This window comes from Amblyomma mixtum, chromosome 3 (assembly GCF_055824585.1).
Source record: "Amblyomma mixtum isolate Tamu chromosome 3, ASM5582458v1, whole genome shotgun sequence".
Lineage (NCBI taxonomy): Eukaryota > Metazoa > Arthropoda > Arachnida > Ixodida > Ixodidae > Amblyomma > Amblyomma mixtum.
Genome location: NC_143014.1, coordinates 155,650,874 through 155,675,009, shown reverse-complemented (window position 1 = coordinate 155,675,009; position 24,136 = coordinate 155,650,874). Strand labels below are relative to the sequence as shown.

At 47.7% G+C, this 24,136-nt stretch overlaps 2 protein-coding genes across 2 annotated transcripts in view; one reads left to right on the top strand and one right to left on the bottom strand.

Annotated features, from left to right (window-relative positions):
* LOC149352445 (soluble guanylate cyclase 88E-like) overlaps positions 1–3,868 on the top strand; it is a 204,853-nt gene extending 200,985 nt beyond the window's left edge. The window contains exons 11-12 of the mRNA XM_089581618.1: positions 2,292–2,381; positions 3,268–3,868. Coding sequence (XP_089437744.1) covers positions 2,292–2,381; positions 3,268–3,405 — 228 coding nt within the window. The 3' untranslated portion in view covers positions 3,406–3,868. The remainder of the gene's footprint in view (positions 1–2,291; positions 2,382–3,267) is intronic.
* Positions 3,869–5,936: 2,068 nt separating this feature from the next.
* The window catches only part of LOC149352444 (uncharacterized), a 41,283-nt gene continuing 23,083 nt past the window's right edge, over positions 5,937–24,136 (bottom strand). Inside the window, exon 2 of the mRNA XM_089577166.1 lies at positions 5,937–7,154. Within this exon, the coding sequence (XP_089433292.1) occupies positions 5,955–7,154 (1,200 nt within the window). The 3' untranslated portion in view covers positions 5,937–5,954. The remainder of the gene's footprint in view (positions 7,155–24,136) is intronic.

The window sequence follows — 24,136 nt, the reverse complement described above, 5'->3', positions numbered from 1 at the left end:
ATGTACTCTTGCTGATGGGCGGCGTGAAAGCGCTCTGCTTCATGAGGGGCGTGGTTACACAGCCGGCATGTTCTCGGCAAGGTATTCATGCATGTAGGTCAACTCCTGAGATGAAGAGGAGGACAGAGGGCATGTATATTGAGACTATGTTGGTTGTTTACAATACTGCTGTACTGTATTATCTGTAGCAATAATACTTTTACAAATAATACTGGTCACGAGGAGCTCCTAGGATTAACAGTTAAGAGCATACAGGAAGTTACAAAGACAAAGACAAGCGCCTTGTGTATGCACCGCACGATACGAAAGTTACGAGCTGATTATTGTCGACTTACAAATTTAAGAACTTCGCGATGAATATTGCCGGCCCTAAAGTAGTATAGTCTCGAAGTGCACGCTAATGCCGATGCCAGCTATTTAATGCACAATGGCTGTAGATCATTGCTTCGCTGAATGGAAGAACATATATATCGAACCATTAATATCGGCTAATAAATCAGTGACGATTCCCTCAGCACGCGCAAAGAGGTCTGCAGGCGCGGATTGCCAGCCGCGAATGCCGCATTAAATCACCACTGAGGCCTGCGCCACTTCGGTCTCATCTCTGTCGGCAAACTTTGCATCCAGAAAGGCGTCTCGCGACGACATGATGCTCTAACGTCAGCGCGTCACGCTCGCTTCAAGTCTCAATTGGCGGCCGCACACTTGAGGGCCGAATGTCAGGGGCATCCGTGGGCGCGCGCGCTTGCCGGACAGAGCAAACTTGGCCTTCATCCGCCGTTTTTCACGGATGGCCTCGTTTCGGGCGCGGTGCCCCACTTCGGCCCGGCACTCCGAAAAACCTAATTGAATGACCGTTAGGTTGACGTGGCAAACAGTCCGGTAGACCCGTTGTATGTAGGCCTTTGTTGAGAGCTGAGTGGTACTCAGAAGTGCCGCGCTTAGGTCGTCGCGGACTGCGATCAGCTCGACGCCCGCGGTTCTGCTTTCCGGGAGACCTTCAGTTCACAGGATAAGAGACGTTTAGTACTCGGGTGCGCAAGATCAGGCTTGTTTAGGTGCACAAACTTCCCACGAGGCCAAGCTGTTCTATATGAGTTTGCTAACAGCCAACACCACTAAAGGCATCGAACAGCGACACAATACGGCAGGGCTCCTTCGTAGTTGCTGCCAGCGGCTCGTCACGAATCGACGATACCCCGAAAACAAGCGGCAAGGCGCCGACTGTTTTTTTCACGGCGCGCGTACAGGCCTGAGCGTATGCGATTAAGCCAGTTGCTGGGATAGAGGAGGCCTTTGCCATCTCATGTGCAACCACGCGCTACACTTAACGAGTTGTCCGCTCGCGCGCAGTCACGCTTCTTTTTCCGTTCTATTCGAGGCAGTCCGCGACCAGCATCCGAAGCGTCCCGCGTAGTTGCTTTGTTTTTGTTGCTTTATATGGATGGTCCCCGCTCCTGCTGTCATGCGACGCATCTAGGCCGTAACTACACAGCCTCTTCTGCTTGATGCGCGCGTACTGCTTCGCTAAAGATAGCCAGAACTTGTGCCTGAGCGTGGCTACCACAGGGCAATACAGTTTCCGTGAAGCGTTACTTCCGCCTCCCTTTCTTTTCTCACTTACTTGCTTTTCAAGGATGTGGTTATCGGAGTGTAGTAGCGAATGCTCGACGAAGCAGTTTCTCTAAGCAATGATCATCGGTAGAGCACTATAGTGTAATGTAGATGGTTTGAAGAAGAAATTAAGGCACCCAGAGAAGTTGAGGTTTTCAGCGTTAGCACCTAAGACAAGTGCGGGAAAAGTTTAGTAGCGCTCGTTGTGTGTACTTCTCCTGTCTTTGTTTTTGGTTCCTGCGCTGTTAACCTCAAGCTACAAAACCATCAAGCCTAATCTGCCTTTTTGGTACCCTTTAAAACTACCTTAGTTAAAAATGAAAGTTGGCCACGCAGAACCATTCTCGATAGCGATCGTTACGAGTGGCCGATCTGAAATGTAAAGTTTGCTGCTTCTTGTTCTTTAGCTTGTGGAGACGTGAGAATAAAAATTACAGACGAGTGAACGCGAGGCCTCTTGCCTCGTATTAGCTTGTTCTTTTGCAGTGCACATTAGTGTGCTCTGTTTGTTACCTTCCTGTTTTAAACCGCTGAATGCGTTAGTAATTTTGCAGAGTGCGCATGTAAGGAATACATGGAATGTGATAGCCAAGGTACGTCTCATTCCGCTTACGGTGTTTGCTTGTTTTCTTCTGCATGTTCTTGGCTCTATTTCAACGACATCGCTTTTCCCGAAGAACGGGAGAATCCACATCAGTGACAGTTGCCAGAGACTCATCCGAAAGAAGGGCTTTGTCACCGAGCCACGAGGAAAGATTGAGGTCAAGGTAAGTGGGTTCTGAAGCACGCTTACAGCGGCACATGGTGTTTTTTTTTTTACGGTACACGTGCTCAAGTTCGGTTTCTCGTGCGGCTGTGAACCCTAGTAAAAAGTGTTTTGAGTGCATTGCTTGATTTCAAGGGAAGCCCTCAGGTTCTGTCAAAAAAAAAAAAAATCAATGCTACCGAGGCAGCATATTTTGTTTAAACGAGTGAAAACGAAAAGAGTTGCTTTGGGCCTTCACGGAAACTTATAGCTTCATGATTAGTTGTCCTATAGTTATATGATTAATGCAAGTTGCTAGATGTCGCGTTGCGTTGACACTTGCAATTGGCCTCCTTCCCTAAATGGCTGTGTTAAAGTTTCTTGACGTTTCTCTGCTCCATAACACTTTCAAGCCCACGCTACTAAAATAGTGCAATGACAGACTGATGGTTTATGTGATTCAAGTGCCACTCGGTCCCAGAAGTTGCTTGTTCTTAGGCGATGTGTTTGTAACGCGTCGTGCTCTTCGATCAAGGTTACACACTGACGGTCGAGCACAGTCCAAGACCTGAGACTTGACGGCCGTTATTCTGCAACAGTGCCTATCTATTACTTTTTGATTTTTGGTGCTGGCCTAAGCCCCTGCGGAAGCTGGTACAGCTAGAAGTAATCAACTCAGGCGCCCGCAACTTTCCGAAACTGAACCAAATCTGTCGCTAATCATGGCTACGTAACATGATGTCATCGTTTGATCAGATGTGTGTTTGACGCTTGTTACTGAGTGCTACGGTGATGAACGGTTCGCATGTGCCAGGGCGAAATTGTCACTGATACCAGTTGTCGCGCTTCATTCGCGTTGTTTCGCCTTACAAGTTCGCGCCACGACGTTACCCGTTGCACGTACGCAGGGCAAAGGGAAGATGCGCACTCACTGGCTCCTGGAAGGCGATGTGCTCTCTACCGCTGCCAGTGGAGGCCGCCGGAGGATCTCGCTGGGCGAAGTAGGGCCTCTCACGCGAGCCAGGGCCAAGCGGGCCTCCAAGTGACCACTCATCCTTTCCCGATCGTGTAGTGACCAGTGATTGCCGCCCTACGTCTCACCTTCAACAAGGACGCTTCCTTCTCTGTGGTGCAGCAGTGCCGCATACTAAAGGCGCAACATCCTGTGCCTACACACATCGATGCTTTGGGAGCCTTCGTAAAGGCCCATCTTGGAAATGGTACAGAGATGGCAGCTTCAGCAAATACTACACAGGGGATGCATAACTGCTGGGGAAAACCCCTCGCCCCTAAACATATTTAGGCTGCCATAGCTCAGCACAGGCGCATGAAATTGAGAAGACTAGGCACGAAACTCAGAGCGCTAGCCACCCTGCGACTACTCTGAGTTTTTGAACGAGCCAAACAAAAAAAAAATGGCAGCACACAGTCAGGTGCGTTGTCCGTCATTTGATTGTGCTTTCTTCGCATTGATCACTGAAATAAATAAAGGTGAACATCAAGCTTCAATGCTAGGACTCATGACATCGCCAGTGATCCTCGCGTTGCCTTGGAGTGATTGTTATTTTCACATGCTTCCAACGTTGCGCGTGAACGGCCATCATTTGATCCGACAGTGAAAAGCTGAGAAGTGGATGATGCTGCCTTATTTGACCTTCCAGTTTGCAGTAGTGGTCCCGTCTCTTCACCAGAATGAGTTACTTGTTTAACTTAAAGGACGCACCACAGTGACACCTCGAGCACATACAGAAAGAAAGAAGAAGAAAACAGGCCTGAAACCTCACTGTCTCCAAAAACTTCCTGGGCACAGAGACCTGCGATGCTTTTATCACGCTACCGCCTACAAGCTTGTTGCAGCTGGGACAGATGCAACGGTACTTTCTGATATCTCGTTACTCAGCATTTTAGCTCCTAACGGTTTGCTATCGCAAGCTTTCGAATAAGTTTGCTGTATTTGAGAGCTCCTATGATATCTGTGCTCTTAGTGTCCGTAAGATATCTTCAAGTGTCCAACTTAAATTACACTGCAGGAAGGCTCACGGTCGCGCTCTTTTCCATGTGGTCTGGTTGGTTATTAGTTGCGGTGCGTGTTTAATGCTGAGCCCAAATAATGTGTTTTTTCGAACATGATGATGGAAGGAATTTTGCCCATTATAAAGCTAATCAGGGCGCATGTCTATAGGATGCGTCTGGGTTTTTGCTAAACTTAGTATCGAGAGGCTGGGGGCGAACTTTAGAGGTTGCTCGATCTGAGAGAGGAGAACGGAGTTTAGCGCGAAAAGGCCGTTCTCTAAGCTCGTAACAAAAGCGGCAAAGTAAAATCCAAAAAGTCAGAAGAAAATGCGAGGAAATTCAATACACGAGTTCGCTTCAAGACCATTGAGATACTTAGATGGCTTCCTGGAAACGCTTTCGAGATTTGCGGGCTTTACATGAAGCCTCACAAGTGAAGGTCGTCTAGGCAGCACATATTCCTGATCGCAACGATTAACGTCCGGCCGAGGTAGGGGGGCGGTAACTGGGCATATCAAGGCATCGTTTCTTTCTTTTTTTTGCTCTTCATCTTCCAGAAGCCCTAACTATACCTATCTCTTGCAGTGTAAAGAAGATTGAGATGTACTATACTACCGTACTTATACTACTGCAGGCTACTGTAGTTCGAAGAATAACTACCTGAACATATAAAGGCACCTGCTGCTAGAGATCGAAGTCCACGCTATATGGTTTGGCTTTATGGAGTTTAACGTTCCAGAGCGACTGAGGCTATGAGACACGCCGTAGTAGAGGACCTAGGTAATTTTGACCACCTGGGGTTCTATAACGTGCAATGACATAGCACAGTACACGGGCCGCCAGCATTTCGCCTCCATTGAAAGGCGACCGCCGCGGCCGGGATCGAACCCGCGTCTTTCGGGTCAGCAGCCGAGAAACATAACCATTGAGCCACCGCGGCGGCGTACCTGTTATATGCTTTAGGAAGGCGGTAGTTTGCGGATGCAAAGACGCAGCAGACCAGGGCATAAATTTATCCACACAGGCGCTTTGCATAAAGAGTTGACAACCAAGGGATGCGACAGTTATTAAGCATCTCGCGCATCCATGTTGTTAATGGAGTCTATCTATAGCGAAGCAGCGCAACGGCACAGGGCCAAGGGAAGAAAGGGACGGACACAGCGTTGTGTTCGTCCCTTTCTTCCCTTGGCCCTGTGCCGTTGCGCTGCTTCACTAGATATGTCCGACCAACTCGCCCACCAGTTGATGTTTAATGGAGTGCAGTAGTTTAAACGAAGAAGGTACGCAGGGAGTACGCTTACTAAAAGGAAAGAAACGTTTCAGGCCGCCAGGAATAATTATTTAAAAAATCAGCGCGAGACCGAAGGAATAGTTCCGATTGACTGCAGCTCTTTTTCTTCTCTTCATTAATGATTAGTAATTCAGACTGGCTCAGGCGAAGATAGCCCGTATCAGTGGAGAGTTTGCTTGCATCTCACAGCCAAACTGACACGGCAATCAGAGACAAAGCCAGAAGTAATCTACACTGAGGACGAGAATTTTATGAGCGATATATGTGGTGAACGGCGTTGGCGACGGGCCGTCACTGCCAGTACTGTTCGGCCTTGACGTCCGCGCTGCGCGACGGCTGAGTCTGCACAAGGAGCGGTGTGCGCCCGATGTAGTCGACGCCGACGATGTAGGCGCCCAGCCCGCTGCGATTGTTGCCGTGATGTTTGTGCTTCTTCCCCGACGGCAACTTCGCTCCATATCTCTGACTGGGCCCGGCGTATGCTCCGTCGAGGCCACTTTCGCTGAGATTGTTGCTGTAATCTTCGTACGGCTTGGGTTGGGCTTCGCGCACAGTGGAACCGTAGTTCTGGAGACCGTAGGCTGCGCTGTCGTGGCGGCTGTAGTATCCGTCAGAGCCGTAGTAAGGGACGAAGTCTCGGTACCGCAAGTTGCCGTTTCCTTGGCCGTACCCGCCAAAAATGCTGAGGCTGCCCTGAATCGAAGATCCCGGCTGCAAGAGCGGTTTTTGGGTTCCGAAGTCGTAGTCGCCTCCTACAGACGGGTAACGATCGGCATCGGGATAGTTGTAGCTGCCCCCATCGAACACTGAGGTGCTGCCGCTGATCTTGTTGCCATGGGGCCGCGAAGAATAGCTGACCTGGCCTCCAGCCTGCTGGTCGCCCTGCTCGTAAGGGTACACCTCACGGCCGTAGTCGACTGGAACGTAGGTCATGCCACGCGGGCGGCTCTTGTGGCGATAGGATCCTCTATGGCGGCTCGCCCGGACGTAGTCTCCGTGATTGTAGATGGGCGTAATGTAGCCGTCGTTGCTGTACGCATTGCTATCATATACTGGGGCGCCAGCTCGCGAGTCGTCACTGTCTCTGTACCCTGCAGCGTCGTCTCCTCCGTGGCTGTACTTCACTTTTCCGTAGTTGACTCTCTCGGGGCTATCGTAGCCCCGTTCCTGTCGTAAGGAGTCATCGCGGCTGTAGCTTATTTTGCCGTACGTGGCGCCGCGGAGTTTTGCGTAGCCCTTGACATACCCTGGACGTTCGTAGGCTCCCTGGGGCTGAAAGCCTTCAGGGTCCAACGGAGTGTCCACCTCGACCGACGATGCCTTGTTGATACGTCTGTGCTTGAAGCCCGATCCCGCACCGATCAAGTCGCCCCCGGCTGGTTCCTTGGCCTCCGCTTTGTCCGTGTTCGCCTTCGCCTCGGCACCGTCGGCGACCGCTCGGCTCGCCAGGAACAGTGCCGCAAGTGCAGTAGCCAACAGCTCGCATCTCACCTGCGAAAAGAAAGACGTTCAGTAGATCAGAAAGTGAATACCAGCCGCTTCAGCAGTGCGCCTGCGCCACTATCCGCACTAGTAAAGTGCGCACTGCCTCAGCTGAGAAGTGAGAGGCTGGGCAGTCGTTGAGTGCCCCAGTTATCAGGGATTCGGACAGGACCTTGGCACTGAAGAGACTTCAAACATAGCGTGCTTGAGGGCATGTGCAGGGGAATTAAATAGGGTGTTTCACATAACTTACACCTAGGATTAAAACAATAACGGCGCACTAGAGTTGAGACCAATCACATGTTATTTCCCAACAAGTGGCGCTCCCCAGAGTATCTTTAAAATTCCGCTCAGTTAGTTAATTAGCTAAGGTTAATGGTGCAAAATATTAAATATTTATTTTGGAGTAACTTGTTGTTTGTCAAACTGCAGAAATGGCTAAGAAACAACCGATCCAGTTTTTTGTGGCAACGTATCCCCAACGTGGTACTTTTTTCCAGCTTTCAAAGAGAGTCCGCGAAATATATAAAAAATAACACGTGACTGCGCCCATGAGCTACCGTATTCCAGCGCTTCCAACCGTGTTTTGAACGAGCGAAACCTGCGCGCCGATAGCGCCCTAGTGGGTGGCCACCGCTCAGTTCCACTGGGTGCACAATGATACAAATAAATAAAACTGAGGCTACTTTTGAAATGCGTGACTTCGCGGCTTTCCCTTCCATTTTTGTTTCGTCTGTGTCATGACTAAATAAAAGCCCCACCTGAGTTGGGCGACCTGCCCATCACTTATCGCAGATCACGGCGCGTGCTTTCCATGTTCAAGAAGACTGTGCTGACGCACTTTCAAGCTAATGCTGACAGCGGCGTCGGCGGCTCACTTCTAGATGGTGAACGCGCACGCTTTGTTCATTCGGTAATCGTTTGGCAGCGCTATAATATGGCAGCACAAGAATAAAAGCACGTGACTTTTTTTTTCATATTTCTCAGGCTTTCCTAAAGTGCCGGAAAAAAAGACCACAAGAAAAACGGTGCTACAAGTAATTGAATCGGTTATTCTTGACTGCCTCTACAACCTAAAGAAACGCACGTGACCCCAAAATAAATATTAAAAATTGTGCATGGTTAATCTTAACTAATCAACTAATTAAGCGGAATTGAAAAATACACTAAGGAACTCCACACGACGGGAAACAATATGTCGTTGGTCTCACCCAGCTCCAGTCCACCTCTTTTTTTATTTAATTCTTAATTCAGGTTACGAGACACACCCTATATACATGGTGTTCTTGTATATGCACTGCTCTTGTCTAAAAAAAAGCTTTAAAATTGCACTGATTTTACCGCTCTCTTGCACGCTTGTTACTAGGCAAGACAAGCGCTGAAGGCGCAAGTGTGGCATTGAAAATAGAACTGGGTTGCTCGAAACGTGGTTAATAAAAAGAAAATTATGCTCAGCAATGCGTATCTCGATGTGTTTCTAGATGCGGTACTGTTTGCACCTGATTCACTGAACCGAGCAGTCAGACTATAAGTCTACAGGTCTTACCCTAAATTCAGAGAAAGGCATATATCATCGCTTATTTTTTGTATTTTTTTTCACCTCCTAGTTCTTGTGTGTGACGATAGGACGTTAGACGACGATCATCCACGTGCTACAGGGCTGTATCGTGTTGATGCTTGTGCATGTGGTGAGCCTTGCTGCGTAATTAATCTGAACACAGTAGTGACGCAAAATTAAAAAGAAAGATTATCTTTCGCATAAAGCCCATGAATTCAACTTTTCTATGTCTTGATAAGACTTCAGATTAAAAGTTACGGAATTTAAAATGAAATCTCAGATTTAAAAAAAAACAGTTGAAGACCAGAGTGACATTGACCTGAACGCCACGGCACGTGTCGAAACAACTCGTCCAGCAAGTCAAGACCGTCATAGTGCACCCTCCAACGCAGTTGCTCGTGTGGCCACCCGCGTATGGCGAAGTAAAAAGCCCCTATTTTCGCTGTTAGTCGCATTGAGACGGGGTATTTTCGCTGACAAAAATTTCTCTCTGTCAGCCGGCATAATTAGGTGCGCAACGTCATCGGTTCTGCCAAGCTCACTACGTGCATTTTCACCCGCAGTAAGCAGCCGAGATTCGGCGCGCTCGTGTGCGTGAGAAAAAGCGTCGGCCACAGGAAAATCCAGGTGTACGTCAGGCGGAACGCAAAGCCGCTAGGCTTCGCTGTCGAACCGAACATCGCCGCTGGGTGGACGCAGCATATGTTCGGCAGTAGCGAGAGAGTAAGACGGGAGCATTCGGCCTCTGCTCGCTTGGTTGGTTTGGTTTGGTTTATGTGGTTTTAACGTCCCAAAGCGACTAAGGCTATGAGAGACGCCGTAGTGGAGGGCTCCGGAAATTTCGACCACCTCGGGTTCTTTAACGTGCACTGACATCGCACAGTACACGGGCCTCTAGAATTTCTCCTCCAAAGAAATTCAACCGTCGCTGCCGGGATACAACCCGCGTCTTTCGGGTCAGCAGCCGAGCACCATAACCACTGAGCCACCGCGGCGGCCTCTGCTCGCTTGCCCATGCCCGGACAGTTAACGGAGTCAACGCCTGCTAAACGTGGACTAAGAAATGAACAGCGTGCTCACAAAATCAAACAGCACCTGTTGCGCCGCCGTGGGGAAAGCTTTTCGCTGAACTGTTCGTATACCTTAAGTGATATAGCTTTTTTTGTACCTTTTCTTCCTTATGAAAGCACCGTTTTCAATGAAAGCAGCGTCTTTTTCTTTGCAGTGCTGTAATCTGTCGACACACGCCAATTTCAATTCGACCTGAGTGTCCCTCACATTCAGCTTTCCGGTACATGCAGCTACGAGCGTCGTCTGCTGACCGCCAGTAGGGCACACTGCGCAACTCAGTGGGGATATTTTTAAACTCGTAGTTTTGAGAAAACTTGACAGTACAGAAATATTCTGCGCGAACGCGGTGATCATCACGGCCGACTCCACCTCCTCGCTGCACAGCCTGACCTGCGCTCACACCACACCGTCTGCGCTCCCACCATCCGACGGCTATAGAAAATCAGTGGGATGTATTGAGAATTCGACACTCCCGCGATGATTCTGAGTTTTCAGCGCCACGTGGAAAGCGGTGCAGCCATGCAAACTAGAAGCGTTTTTTCCAGATTTCTTGCACTTGTTACAGCATTAAATACTTTGTACCGGGCGCCTCAGGGTAACGAGCGCTAAGATATTTCAATAAAAAGGGAGGCCATCTGGGGAAATAAAGCCGTGCAAATATAGTTGAGCGTCTTTTGTAGTAGTGAGTGGTATTTTCCTTTCGCTGCACTTTCTTAATTAATTAGGCAACGTAAGTAAGGCAGTAAAACTTGTTAGGCGAGTTGATTCGGTGCTATCATAACTACAGCCCAATATACGGAACGAAGCAAAGACACAGCGCCGTGTTGTGCCTTCTTCGCTTCGTCCCGTCTGTAGCGTTGTAGTCACGTTAATGGGTAAATTTTTAGACGAAGCCTTCAACATTCAGGTGTCGCTGAAGGAGATCCGAAAAATTGTTGTTAAAAACCGATCCAAGTGTCACCGACTAAATGTCTGCAACGTACAAGTATCTCCAAAGGCAAGTGCGCACCCAAATTTGCTCCACACCTTACAACTGTGCGTGCGCAGCAGGTATGCGCTAATCTGGCATACGTGTACGTCAATAGGTCCCCGCTATGCTTACGTTCTCCAGTATCACAGGACCACGCACCTGGCGTGCCTCTGCGCACCGTGATCCCTGCATTCTCAGACATGCATGTTCTGAGAAAATCATGCGAGATTTGTGTCCTCTGTGGTTCCCAGAGGGGAATGAACTTACATGCGTTTGTGTTGGTCCTGAGATTAGTGCGAGAAGCCGTTCGCAGAGGGAGCGCTCATGCGCCGTCAGTGTGTAATACGCGGGAACACGTCCCTCTCATCAGATTATTAAGCACTATCTTAGCTCTCATTCTCAGAAAACTCAAACATCGCCCGAAAACTGCGGCGAACCTTCAGCCAAACTTGAAGCCGAGCCTACACTGAACATTGATAAATTTCCATTTGAATGGCTGCCGGCAGATTGATTGCAAAACATTTTATTCGCCGGAAAGAGCTTGGCAAGAGGTCGCGTTAAGTGGTCGAGAGTACATAGCCATCGACGACTTTGTCAGCCCACTCCACCGCCAAAACTTGCGTTCTGGGGTCAGAGCTAGCCAGTACGGTCTCCCACCGCTCGAGGGAAGGAGCTGTAACTAGATCACCCGGAGGTGGCTCTATTTTACAGTCCCACAGGATGTGATCGTAGGTAGCACGTTGGCAACAGTGTTTGCAGTTTGGGTTGTAAAGATCTGGATAAATGTGTGCGAGGAGTGATGGGGTGCGTATTGATCTCGTCTGTAGACGACGCCACGTAACCTCTTGTTATTTAGTAAGTATTTTGTCTGGAGGGGGGAAAATTCTCCTCTCTAGTTTAAAATGATTGGTGAGATCATGATATGTGATTATGGAGTCCTTCGTGAAATTCAGGGAGCCAGACTCATCCACTGCCCGGTCGACGAAACCTCGGGCTTTATTGTGGGCTGCCTCGTTCCCCGGATTCCCCGAATGGGCTGGGACCCATATCAATTCGGAATAATTTGGTGAGAATTTGGTTGCGTTAAGGTTTCTAAGGGAGGTGTTTGTAATTCGCCCTTTAGCGAAATTATTGATACCCATTTTGGAATCGCTGAGGATGATGCTCCCTTGGGTATGCGCTAGGGCGAGGGCTATAGCCGCCTCTTCTGCCGTTTCAGAGGATTTCGTTTTGATTGTTGCCGAGACGATGTGGTCACCATTCTGGTTCACAACCACAACTGCAGATCAAAACTAGTCCCAAGGAGGATTCGAGCCGGCGCCAGCGCTGAGAAGCTTCGTTTTCGTCCACGTCGCGTCCTCTCGCGCTGCGTTTTGCGAATCGCCGTCTTCGTAGTTTGTCATCCTTTCATTCTGCTCTTCCAAATGCTCATACATGTCCCCAACAGCATTTTTATATAGCCGCATTAGAAGTGAGAAGGCGGTCAAGGCAGCCAAGCGAGTTGCTAAAGCGAGCGGGTGGTATGGCGTGTCAAAAAGCTAAAGCAGCCAGGGTTACTAAGCGCGTGCGCAGCACGGGAAAGGGAGACGACGTCCAAAAGGGACGAAAGAAGACTAGTGTACTGTTTAATTAAGAAAAGAGGCTTGTGGCGCAGGCTCCTGAGTCATGAAAGCAGCCGTGGAGACCACGCGCCTTACCTATAGTAGCCAAAGGCCTTGGCTAATACCGATGCGATGCTATCACCATCAATGATCAGTCCTAGAATGCACCATGCCTTTCGTGCAATGCATTTTATGTTACACCAATTCTCGGCGGTGAGATGGACTACAAATGATCGCACAAACCTTGATATCCATTACCTGGTGCGCCCCGTATACATACTGCCACTGTCACTTCCCACCTTAAAAGTTGTACGAGAAACAAACAGACAAACAATCAAAGAAACAATCAATCAAACAAACAAACGAACAAAAACAGCGTCTCTTCGGCTAGACAAGAAGCTAAGTTGTGGAACGCGCTGAGGGCCTTCACGTTCATGGGATGATATGATAAGTTCTAAGCGCGCGTGGGGACAAAGCAAGAAACACTCTTGCTCTCTTTTTTTTTATGAGGTTTAACGTTCCAAAGCGACTAAGGCTATGAGAGACGCCGTAGTGGAGGGCTCCGGAAATTTCGACCACCTGGGGTTCTTTAACGTGCACTGACATCGCACAGTACACGGGCCTCGAATTTCTCCTCCAAAGAAATTCAGCCGCCGCGGCCGGGATCGAACCCGCGTCTTTTGGGACAGCAGCCGAGCACCATAGCCACTGAGCCACCTCTTGCTCTCTTTCATGAAATAGAAGTGCCTGGCGACACAGCAGCAGTGAAAGAATGCGTCTGCTGTTATGATGGTCGGAACAGAGGAGGAAGACGATAAGTTCAGGCATTTTGTATTAGCATGAACAACGGTATAGGGGTAGGTGTGAGCCGAATGAGAATTTAATAAAAAAAATGTGGATATTATGCCTCCCGAAAACATATCAAATCATCATACGCAGCCCATACATTCTCACTGAGCCCAGTTGCCACCAGTAGACCCTTGTAGTGTCGACAGATGGCTAGAAAATTGAGTCGTAAACGTCATTTTGTCTGCGTAAACTAGTGAAAGCGAAAAAACATGCAGTAGCCCCGCCATCAGCGGCAAGCTAAGAAGACCAAAACCCGAGCTAGCAGGAACGCAGCACACGGCATGGCGTCCAGCGCACTCCTATACTTGCCAGGAGTTCCCAGGAGTTGCGTGAGAGAGTGGGCTGTACTAGGGCAATCCCCACGAATGAAGGCCAGTGCAGCATGATCAGGGGCGTGCTTCGTGATGGTCTTGGCAGCGAAATACTTCATTTATGAAACATTTTGTACTTCAGGCTTTCCTCTCGTATACCGTGCAAACCATCAAACTCTTGCAATTTTCTAAGCTTGTATATCACTCCGGAGAGTGGAGGTGAAAGGTAGCTGCCGAAGAACATCTTTTTTTTTCAAGTATCGTGGAAAAAACTATCAACTGTGCCAACAAATTTAAATAATCCACCTAAAATGCGGATGAATGCATAGCTGAAATGCAGCGCTCCATCGCTCATGATGACTGCATTTCTCTAGGATATTCTATACAGCACTGACTTCCACTGCTTTAGTGCGCGTGTCCTTTTCTAAGGACCCCACTTTTATCACATATATAGCGTACGGGTGACGGGTAGTTGTCCTTGAACAGGGTCAAATAATGAACTGTTTTTGGACAAGCAGCATAAGAAGCGACAAACACGGTCGAGGAAGCACTGAAACACAGGCAATTGGCCTCCGCGGGACAGAGAGCAGTGCGTGTCGACTGCCGAGATTATTTTTTTTCTACGCTCAAAACGATACTTTGCAACGGACTTTTGTGCAAACGACTGCAGACGTGACCTGGTTCCTTCCTAAATTTTCCAGCATGCAGTGCTCGTCGTGAAGCACTTTATGGTGAGAAGCCAGACGATCGTTTTTTGCCTGCGTTTCAACTGAGAGAAGCTTTTGGTGTCCATCGAACGAAGTAGCTTATAACGTCGCTTAGAGCGTGAAATATAGATTTTGGACATGCGTAGCTCATCACCGATTCAGAAAGCCGATCTATACTACTCAATAGGCCACAACAGGCGTCCGGGGCAGAATTTTTATGAATGTTATTGACATGACCCTTTTACTTCTCTTTTGATATCTCTTTATCTTCTTGCACCGACGTGAAATAGCCAGACTGTGTCTTGGCATGCCTGCCTGCGTTTATTCCATGATGATGTCTCGCCCTTGGTTTGGTTTGGTTTATGGGAGCTTAACGTCTCAAAGCGACTCAGGCTGTGCGGCACATCGTAGTGAAGGGCTGTAGAAATTTCGCCCGCCTGGGGTTCCTTATCGTACACTGACATCGCGAAGTACGCGAGCCTCTAGAATTTCGCCTCAATCGAAATTCGACCACCGCGGCTGGGTTCGAACCCGCGTCTTTCAGGTCAGCATCCGAGCGCCATAACCACCGTGGCCTCTCCCTCTCCACGACCAGAAGGGACAGCAGGAATGCTGAAAAGGATTGTGTACGGTATGATACGGTATGGTATGGTATATAAGGTTTAACGTCCCGATACCACGCTGCGGATTAATTTTGGCAGCACAGGGTTCCATAACATGCACTGTCATCGAACAGCACATGGGCGTCTTTACATTTTGTCTCCGTGGGACTGCGGCCGCTGCTTGAGCGGTGCGTGCGCGTACGTGTTTGTGAACTTTGCGCCGTTATTTGCACGAATATGGCACATACTCGAAGCAGTTGCTTTAGTGTTACCGAATTTTGTCACACCAGAGTCAGAATTTTTGTTCTGCGTAAACAACGATTCAACGATTCAGCTGTACATCGAGGAGAAAGGCAAAAAAAAAACCGTAGTGCTAAGGCTTTGGTGCACGCCAAATAACTTCAGGTGGTCGATATTTACCCGGAGCATGCCATTACGGCTTCTCTTACAGACCGCGGTGCTACTTTGTAAGATAAAAATCTACTGATTACTCGGAATAGAGTTAAAATTTAAAAGCATGCGGCACCGATGTGTGGCACTGATGTCACTGCGTACGGAGTTTTCGGACTACTTTCCATTGAAAGTCTGCCGTTGGCTGTGGACTTTCGGAAGCGAGTGCACGCTTCCAGGTTCGCTGAGAGGAAATTTTTGTTCCAATAGCCCAGGAATAAGGCAGTCAAGCCAGCTTGCCTCACGTCTTACCACCATTCTGAGCTTGCTCGTCGCTTTGCCTTCTTGAAATGATTTGAGGTCTCACGGCTCTAATCCATGGCCCAAATGCTAGATATTTTTTTGAAGGCTCTTGAACTCAAGTAGGAATTGATATATGTCTATTACACCCAAGTCGCTTCTTTGGTTTCTCTCGGGTCGTGTAGAAGGCGGCTAGGTCGAGATAATGCGCTATATCCTCCATGCATGCACTTCAGCCTCCCTTCGGCCTGCTTCCCTGATTAGGTTGACTTTCTGCATGCATTCTCGTGCAAGCTTGTTATTGTAGAGAAGCCACAGTTACATGGACTTTCCCTGACCATGTTAAGGAATTGTGAAATTTGGCAAGCATGTGGGGTGCAATCAAAACTATGAAGGAGCTAAACACCGCAGCGGACACGGGACAGAGAAAGAAGACGACACAGGGTGGTACTTGCAACTAAAATATTATTTGAAACTTCATGGCTTTTTAAAGACAGAGGCACGTCTGATCTTACAATCGGGTAAAAAAGAATGAAAAGCAACAGATAACAAGACCTAACTGACAACAATGCGCGTGGAAGTTATGCAATGCTCATTATGCGAGTCACAATCTACAGAAATCAGAAGTATTAAAACGTTATGCGATGCTCATCATGCTAATCACAATCTACAGACATCAGAAGTGTTAAAACTGTCGACCGCATGTGGAGGCATGAAAACCACAAGACAAAAGAAGGAAAAGACCGTCAAAAGGAAGCAACCCAACCTGTTACCTGTCAAGGAAACCCAGTTCTTTTTGGAGGATGGAAACCGAAGGCGAACTAACGCATTCATCCGGTTGCGAGCTCAAGATGACAATGGCCTCTACAATCTCTATCTCAAGCTGCCCCTTCCTTCTTCCAACAATCTCGGTCTGGCTGAAGTGAGAGCAACAACCCCGACACCTGCGGCAATGAACAGGCAGATTCGAACCCTCCGCCTCCCCCAAGGAACGCGCGTGTTCTCTCAGGCGATCATTTAAGCACCTACCGGTTTGTCCAATATAAAAACGCCCACAACTGAGGGGGATCTTGTAGATTACCCCTGTTGCACACGCGACACGCTTATTTTCTTCCAAGTGTTTCTTGCCGCAAGTTACTCGAATCGAGTCCCCTTTTCCCACTGGATTGCATAATCTAGAGAGCTTACAGGGTGCCGAAAATAGAATGTCGATGCCATATTTGCCGGAAATCTTTTTAAGATTATGTGAAACCCTGTGCAGGTAGGGAATGACTTCCACTTTTTTCTGGCCGGCTGGTTCTTGGGAAGCAACTTCTTTTTTCTTTTTACGGAGTTTATTGGCCACTGTTTCAGCAACCGCGGTTAACAAAAATCTCGGGTACCCTGCCTTTTCAGTAAAGTAGTTCAGTCATTTTCACTTTTGCTGAGTCATTCTTCATCGGCCGGCTCTCCCCTCTCCCCTACAAGTGGCGATGGGGAGAGAGATAGAATGAGAGGGGAAGGCTGACAAGTTTTTGCCTCCATGGTCCTCCTAATGCAGTCGCATTAAAAGGCGGAACCTTCTGTGGCTTCCTGGCTATCTTACTTCAAACTTTAAAATGACAGCCCTCCTGCACAATTTTTATTTAGTAAACCTACCAGCTGCGGTCTCGCAGAGTAAAAGCTCTACAAAAATCTTCGTGCTTATTGAGTGATTCGGTAAAAGCGTTGCTAAAAGCTGCCGTGGCTCTACACTGGGAAGACCCAACAGTGGGGAGGACATTATAGACCTTGGACACGTTCTTACGAGGACTTATAGGCGAACTCGCACCGCTGCATGCTGATAGACACTTCAAGTTTCGCAAACACGAGAACTTGCACATTCCTGATAGTCATGAAGTTATTGCCGTGGTTCTTCAGCTCTGTACTCCATTTTACCCGCTCAGCGGTCCTTGGCGCTCCTCTCCAGTCTTTCGATGGTAGACGGTGGAACTCTATCAAGCATGAGAATATTAAGTGGCGAAACATGCACACAGGATTATTAATGAAGTGTTGTGAGCGTTGTCTGAGAGCGTGTGGATCTTTACTAGAAATGCGTTCTATTGTGGAAAAAAAACTCTTCGCATCTCAAGAGGCAGCCAGCGCTAACATGTCCGTCGAGGAATGATAGCCCAGAGAATATTAGCCGCATTGATGTTGAAATACGCTCACGTCCCAGATTGGCCCTTTCGAGTGGCATTTAATAAAAACATTCGCAGTAGCAGGAGACCGACCTCAAGCGCCAGTAAAGCGACCCCCGATTTCTGTTTGGTGGCGACTCCAAACAGCTGTCGCTCGGACACGCTATTCGACTTTTTCAACTTTAGAGTATGTTTTCATGTTTGCACACTGATTTTTGTTACGAAGAAAGCCCGAACACTGTGAGTGAAAGTAATGATTGCTTTTTTTCATGGATGTTTCAGCTATGACAAGAAGACTCAGAAACCCGCCTTTCTTACACAGGTAGGAGGAGCGCTAAATAAGTCGTCTACCCCAGTATGTTCTGTCAGCGTTAGAGAGCTGAACTGGACTCAACAGGTTCATAGATGCCTGGACATGCGTACACACAGTAACAGTGAATTCAGATGAAACCCTGGAAGTGACATGATGACAAGTACAGTACAATGTGAGTGTGCAGCGTTTGGAGCTTCTATGTTTCTCATAAAAGAAGGAAAGAAGGCTGAAGAAAGTCATGAATAGGTAAATACTGTACACTTGTCTACAGCCAAGTAAAGTTCATAGCCCACCAGTATCAACAGGGTATACGGAATAAATTGAAGTTGAAGATGACCGCTGTAAAGGGCGTCCGGACGATGCACCTTCAGAGGGAAATCGCCTTGAAATGGAGGCCATTAATCTGGAAATGTAGTGCTGTGTCTCGTCCGTTTGTTCTCAATGTCTTGTGTGTGCTTTTTCGTGCTATTTAGACAGCATTAACTATCCCAACTTTCTTCTGCAATGATTCTAGGAAATCGTTGGGTCAAAGTCAAAATTATAGCTCATGAATAAGGAATTTCAGTTGACATTCATATTGCTCTTGCGATGTGAAATATCAATTCCCTCTAGATGCCATGAAAGTTGACGCCTTAGCAAAAAAACTTCTTGCCGGCAATTTAGCCAAATGAATTTAGACGTGCTTAAAAAATCCAGGACACCTTTATTCTCTGTTGTTACGGATGGTAAAGCACGGGCCCACCACAACCATCACCCAAAGGCCAAACCGGATCCCTGGCAACTGAAGCACAAGAGATTATCAACTCAAAATTTTTGCATGAGTACGATAACTTTGGTACTTAGGACTTGACACAGTGGAGCAAAAACGACGCGAAACAACTGCGCTCTGTTGCCCGGTGCCCTCTTTCTTTCCATCGTGTTTGATCCTTTCTGAGAAAGTTAGCGCACTACTCCAAAAGTATGAAAAACTTACTGGCCCCCTTTAGAGCATCACCTTCTCCAAACAAATTTCAGGTGCAGCCATGAGTTGGAAAGATGATGTCAACAATCTGTGGGATACACGAGACATTTTAACTAGAATTCATGGCATGCCAGACAACAATTGGTGGAGACACCTTTGTTTCAATAATGATTTCATTACTTGGGAAAATAAAATAGAAACGTCGTTGGAAGCTGTTGATGCCTGTGCTGCTTCTTCACGATAATGCTCCAGCTTGCAATCCTTTCAAATCATAAGCTTGTATAAAAAAACGGGGTTCACAAGCTTAACCATCCACTCCACACTCATGAACTGGCTCCCATTAATTACTTTCTCTTTCGACCCACAAAATAGGTTTCTGCGTGAACAACGAATTTCTGATGATAATGCAGTCAGAGAGGCGATAACAGGGTGCCTGCTGCAGCAAAGAGTCTCCTTCTATTCTGAGGGCACCCGATCATTGGAGACAAAGTGAAACGTTTGTCGAAATCTAGTACGGTTACATGGGAGGTAAGAAAATTCACTTTTCTCATCACATTTTTTTTTCACATTAGGGTAGATAACTTCTTGAATACCCCTCCTATGTAGGCAGAGGTTTATTAAGCTGCACCACGCTTGAATAAGAAGATCCGTCAAAGAAGAAAGTATTCGATCGACTGTGTGAGGGCTTAAAGTAGTGTGTGCTTTGCGTTACCGACAAAGAGCGTAATGGCTGCTAAAAGCCAAGTATTCATGAGAATTTGCGGACTAAAGATTTGCGCGTGTACGAGCTCATTAAATGCGTGGGCAAGAACTCTAATGTGTGCGTTCGTGCGCGCGCGCGCGTGTGATTGCGCGCGCGTGTGATTGCGTGTGCGTGTGTGTGTGTGTGCATGTGTGTGTGTGTGTGTGTGTGTGTGTGTGTGTGTGCGTGCGTGCGTGCGTGTGTGCGTGTGTGTGTGTGTGTGTGTGTGTGCGCGCGTGTGTGCGTGCGTGTGTGTGTGTGTGTGTGTGTTCAGAGCGCCTTGCCTCTGTATACAGCAGAGGGCAGTGGATGTGTTTTGAGGTTTAGTCTATATCACGTGACAAGCCGTCGCAGTCAAACCAGCGACACATAAGTTCTTAACGCGTGAAACTTCAATAAAAGAAACTTTTCATTCAGCTGCGTGGGGTCTTCTTAAGCAGCTGAGGGTGAAGCTGCATGCACAATACTCGCCTGTTTTGTGCGTCGGGGGATCGGATAGACCAATTTCTGTGTCTCTTGGGTTCAAGTTTAATGTTATTAAGGCAGTGACAATAAGCATCATAGACGCTTATTTGTACCAAACCCATCATTAACTCTTTAATGACCAAACTTTGAAGGACTCCAATGAAAAAAAAAATAATTTCCTTCACGTTATGTTAGCTAATGTACCCGCATTCAAAAGTCGGTATCAAAATTGTGTTAGTGGCGCTGAAATTTGAAAAATCGGCATATCGCCAATTTGCGACAATTAGCGTTTGCTCTCTTTTGCGCAGCTAGGCAGAATTTGTTTTAAAGAGCAAATCGAAGACCTCGAACCAACTCGGAGGCCTAGAGACAGCAAACAATTTTTCATCCAACAAGTGTCTTCCTATTGTCTCCGCAACATATTGTCAGAAAATGGGAGATGAGTAATTGTTGGACACTGAAAGTCGGACAGAAGTCGCACATTCCCCCCCATTTTCATCACACAGCTTGCTCGCAGTGACGCAGAACATTTTGATATGATATTCTAAATTTACGTGGACACCATCTTAGGCCATGCAGTAGGTAATTTACGCCGCTATGTACAGGACCGAACGCTTACAAACTGTCCTGCGCTGCTTGAACGTCAGATTTCGTTTTTGCCAATACGGCTCTTATATGCGCGCAGCAGCAGATGCCTGCAGTAGATCAATAGTATCAAAATACAGAATAACTTATTATCTCAAGTATTGAAGCCTCTGCTAATAATTACCGCCACCACATAAATGCGGAATTGTAAAACGGATTGTTCGTATAGAATGAGATGCTTCCTCCATGGGCAGTTCAATGAAACACAAGAGGCTAACCATGTTGCGTTCTCAGAAAGGCCATTGTTGCCATGACGTCACTCGCCTTTTCCTAGACAGTTTATAGGAGAGCTTTCTTTTTCAAATTCCACGCACAGACACCCGTCTTTACTAGGACAAAGGAGCGTAAAGTGCCGATCCTTTACGTCAAAAGGCGATACGATTAAGGCCGAACTACAAAGCAGCGCTTCTCAGGGCTCGCGTCAGCACTTCGGCTGGCGGCGACATCACGTATGGAGACACAGATATCTGGTGATTCCAGATCTAGGCGTCGGCTCCGGAAATGCCTCGCAGGTGAGGATTTGTGGGGACCAGTGACAGTCCGCGCATCGTCAGCGATGTCCGGATTGATCTGCGCTGCTGTGCCGGCCACAGGCACAGCCCGTTTCTGCGAAGGCAGAAGCACCGTACGACACCGAATGAGGCGTTAACAGGACGTTTGGAGAGCAGTGCTTTATGGTTCGTGATTTAGGCGTTTGGGAGGGTGCGTCGGGTGAATTAGTCCTGTTCACAGACTGATTGAAGCAGCGGAAAGAGGAATAGGAAGCGGTATCAGAAGAGGCAGGGAGGCTTTCACTGAAATGTCACACAAGACGCGCATACGGGCGCAGTAGTCCGTGTCACCCTTGTGTAGAGCGCTCGAGTGGCTTACTTAACCCCATAAAAACCGTCACCTTGTAGCGGTTACTATTATTTAGAGGCAACGCTTACGCGCAAGAAGAGCCCCGTAGACATGCAAGAAAGACGATCACGACCACTTTGGTCGGAAACTATGGGCTGCGCTATAATTTTAGTTTTAATTGCGTGGAGCACACTGTTGGAGCGCTGTACACAAGGGTCACGCAGTCTGTACTATGTCACTATGTCGCGCTGACTTGCTATGCAGTGAACTGTACGCACGCACGGAATCGTACGTATAACGGCTGCGCAAAGTGAGTTGAACTCGAATGACACTTACTTATACATATGCTGATAAAGCGAGTCATGCCTTGTCTTTTTCACTTGAACCGTCAGTGCGTAATCGGCTCCCAACATGAAAACCATCGGCGTTTTTTTATTTTGTTTTTTTTTTTTTGGCCTGGATTATGAATAAGTGCCTGAGGCTTAATTTATTTTTTCTGACTAGCGGTATTTTTATATTTCAGTAGAATACATTATTAACAGTAATTTTTGCATTACAAAAATAGGAAGGTTTTGAGGCATTGGAATGGATGTGAAAGACAGACAACAAAGAATATTTGTTTGTTATCTCTGTGCACAATATTTCCACATTTGTGCACATATAAGAAATAAGCAAATCTGAAAGCAGACAGGTGAAATTTTCCGAGTTTTCCTCTCAGTGCCTTGCTTTGCACCCAGCCGCCATTTTTAAAAGAGGACCAACCGCTTAAAGCAAATATATTTTCTGAAACCATTTAAGCAAAATACCAGCTCCACCATACTATAAGAAGGTGAACTTTTCAGGCGAATTCGAGACGGTAGAGCGCCATCCCTGGAAACGTTTTAGATAATGTGGCCGAAAGACGAGACGATGGGACTGAAACACTGAAACGCGACGGTTGGCAGTTACCTGGTGTCAGCACATCATTCTTATTTCATATTTACCAAGAGGAAGACGAATTAACTTTAAGCCCTGGAGATACTGTTGCGACTCGGATAGCATGGCCGTACCGGTGATGGAACGAGGAGGATCGGGAGACTGGGTTCGGAGGGAGGAAAGGAAAACTTTGTACAACTATTTACATCATTTACACGTACAGCAACTGAGAATGCTACTCAGTCGAAAGACGTCTCGATGAGAGAAAGCTACTGATGTGAGGACTCTTGACCATCCTCGGCTCTTCCCTAGAATCCCTAGATGGCGACGGTGTTTGCCGAGGAAGGCGTGTCCAGGTTCACTGTGGCAGGTCATCACGCACTCTCCTCAGGGAACACGCCCCGATTACGTGTTCAGCTTGAAAGGAGGGTGCTATCTTCACCCGGCAGACAGGAATCTCCACGAGTGACATTCCCAAGGTGTGCAGCTGGTCGTGCGTGCTTCTTATCAATGCACGGGCGGCAAGCTACGCGGAAGGGTGCGTAGTGTCAGCCTCCTCTTTGGAGACGAATTCCGATCTCAACACTTGACGACTGGACCCCGCATCACTTCCCGGTACTCCTTGGTAGCCCGCTGCAGTAGCGCCGGGCTGTCTTCCAGCGCTCCGTCGAAGTGGCCAGCAGGTGTGACAGAGGGAACCCTTTTTTCTTTTCCCCGAGACAAAGGGCATCTGGTCTGCAGCCGTCGCCAGGTTTTCGCCTGCTCCGGCCCGCGTGGCCAGAAGTACGTTCATAACAATACGCAATAAATTTTGGTTACGATGTTGAAGATTGTTGGAAGACGCCCATTATTGCGATATTTCTCAGAAAATGGTTTAGTTCTTTTCTTTTCTACGTTCTAAACTAAGGGGTTGCGAAACGTCTGAGGCGCACAATAAAACGGCCGCTCAGCGGCGCTCACAGCGACTACAGCACTGCCAACTTAAACAGCGCCATGGAAAAGCCTGTAAATATCCTTCTCGAGGCGTAAGGCCTTCAAGGTAGGCGGTTTTTCCCAGTCATAATTTTCGCTGCTCCGATCAATGCGGTTTAAAAAAAAATGTCTCAACAAGAGCTTTGTCCCAAGAAAAATGCGGCACACGTTTCTGTGTAGACCAGGTCCTATGGCACTAAAAGTGGGTTTTATGCGGCGAAAAGAGGCTCTGAAAACCCCATTTCAGGCAACAAGCGGCACTATAAAATTCGCCAGAGGTGCGACTGATTTCACATAAACACATGCGCCAGCAAAATCCGCGCAAAGAGAGTGACGCAATCACGTGGGGAAAGCATACGGCGGCTCTTTATGGTCCTCCCACCACGTGAAAGAGCGCAGTAAAAGAAACTGAAGTGCTTTAGTCGTACCGCTGTTTGCTTAACGACACGTTAGTAGCACATAAGCAGGGGATATATTCTTAATAGACGCACATGTCGGCATAAAAAGTTCTGTCCGTTGCAACAGGAAGCGAAAAAATCAAATATGTTTGAAGAAATGCTCTACAAAATGAAACTTTGTGGCCAGTAGAAGGAAATTAACAACGAACTCGAATGAAGAAA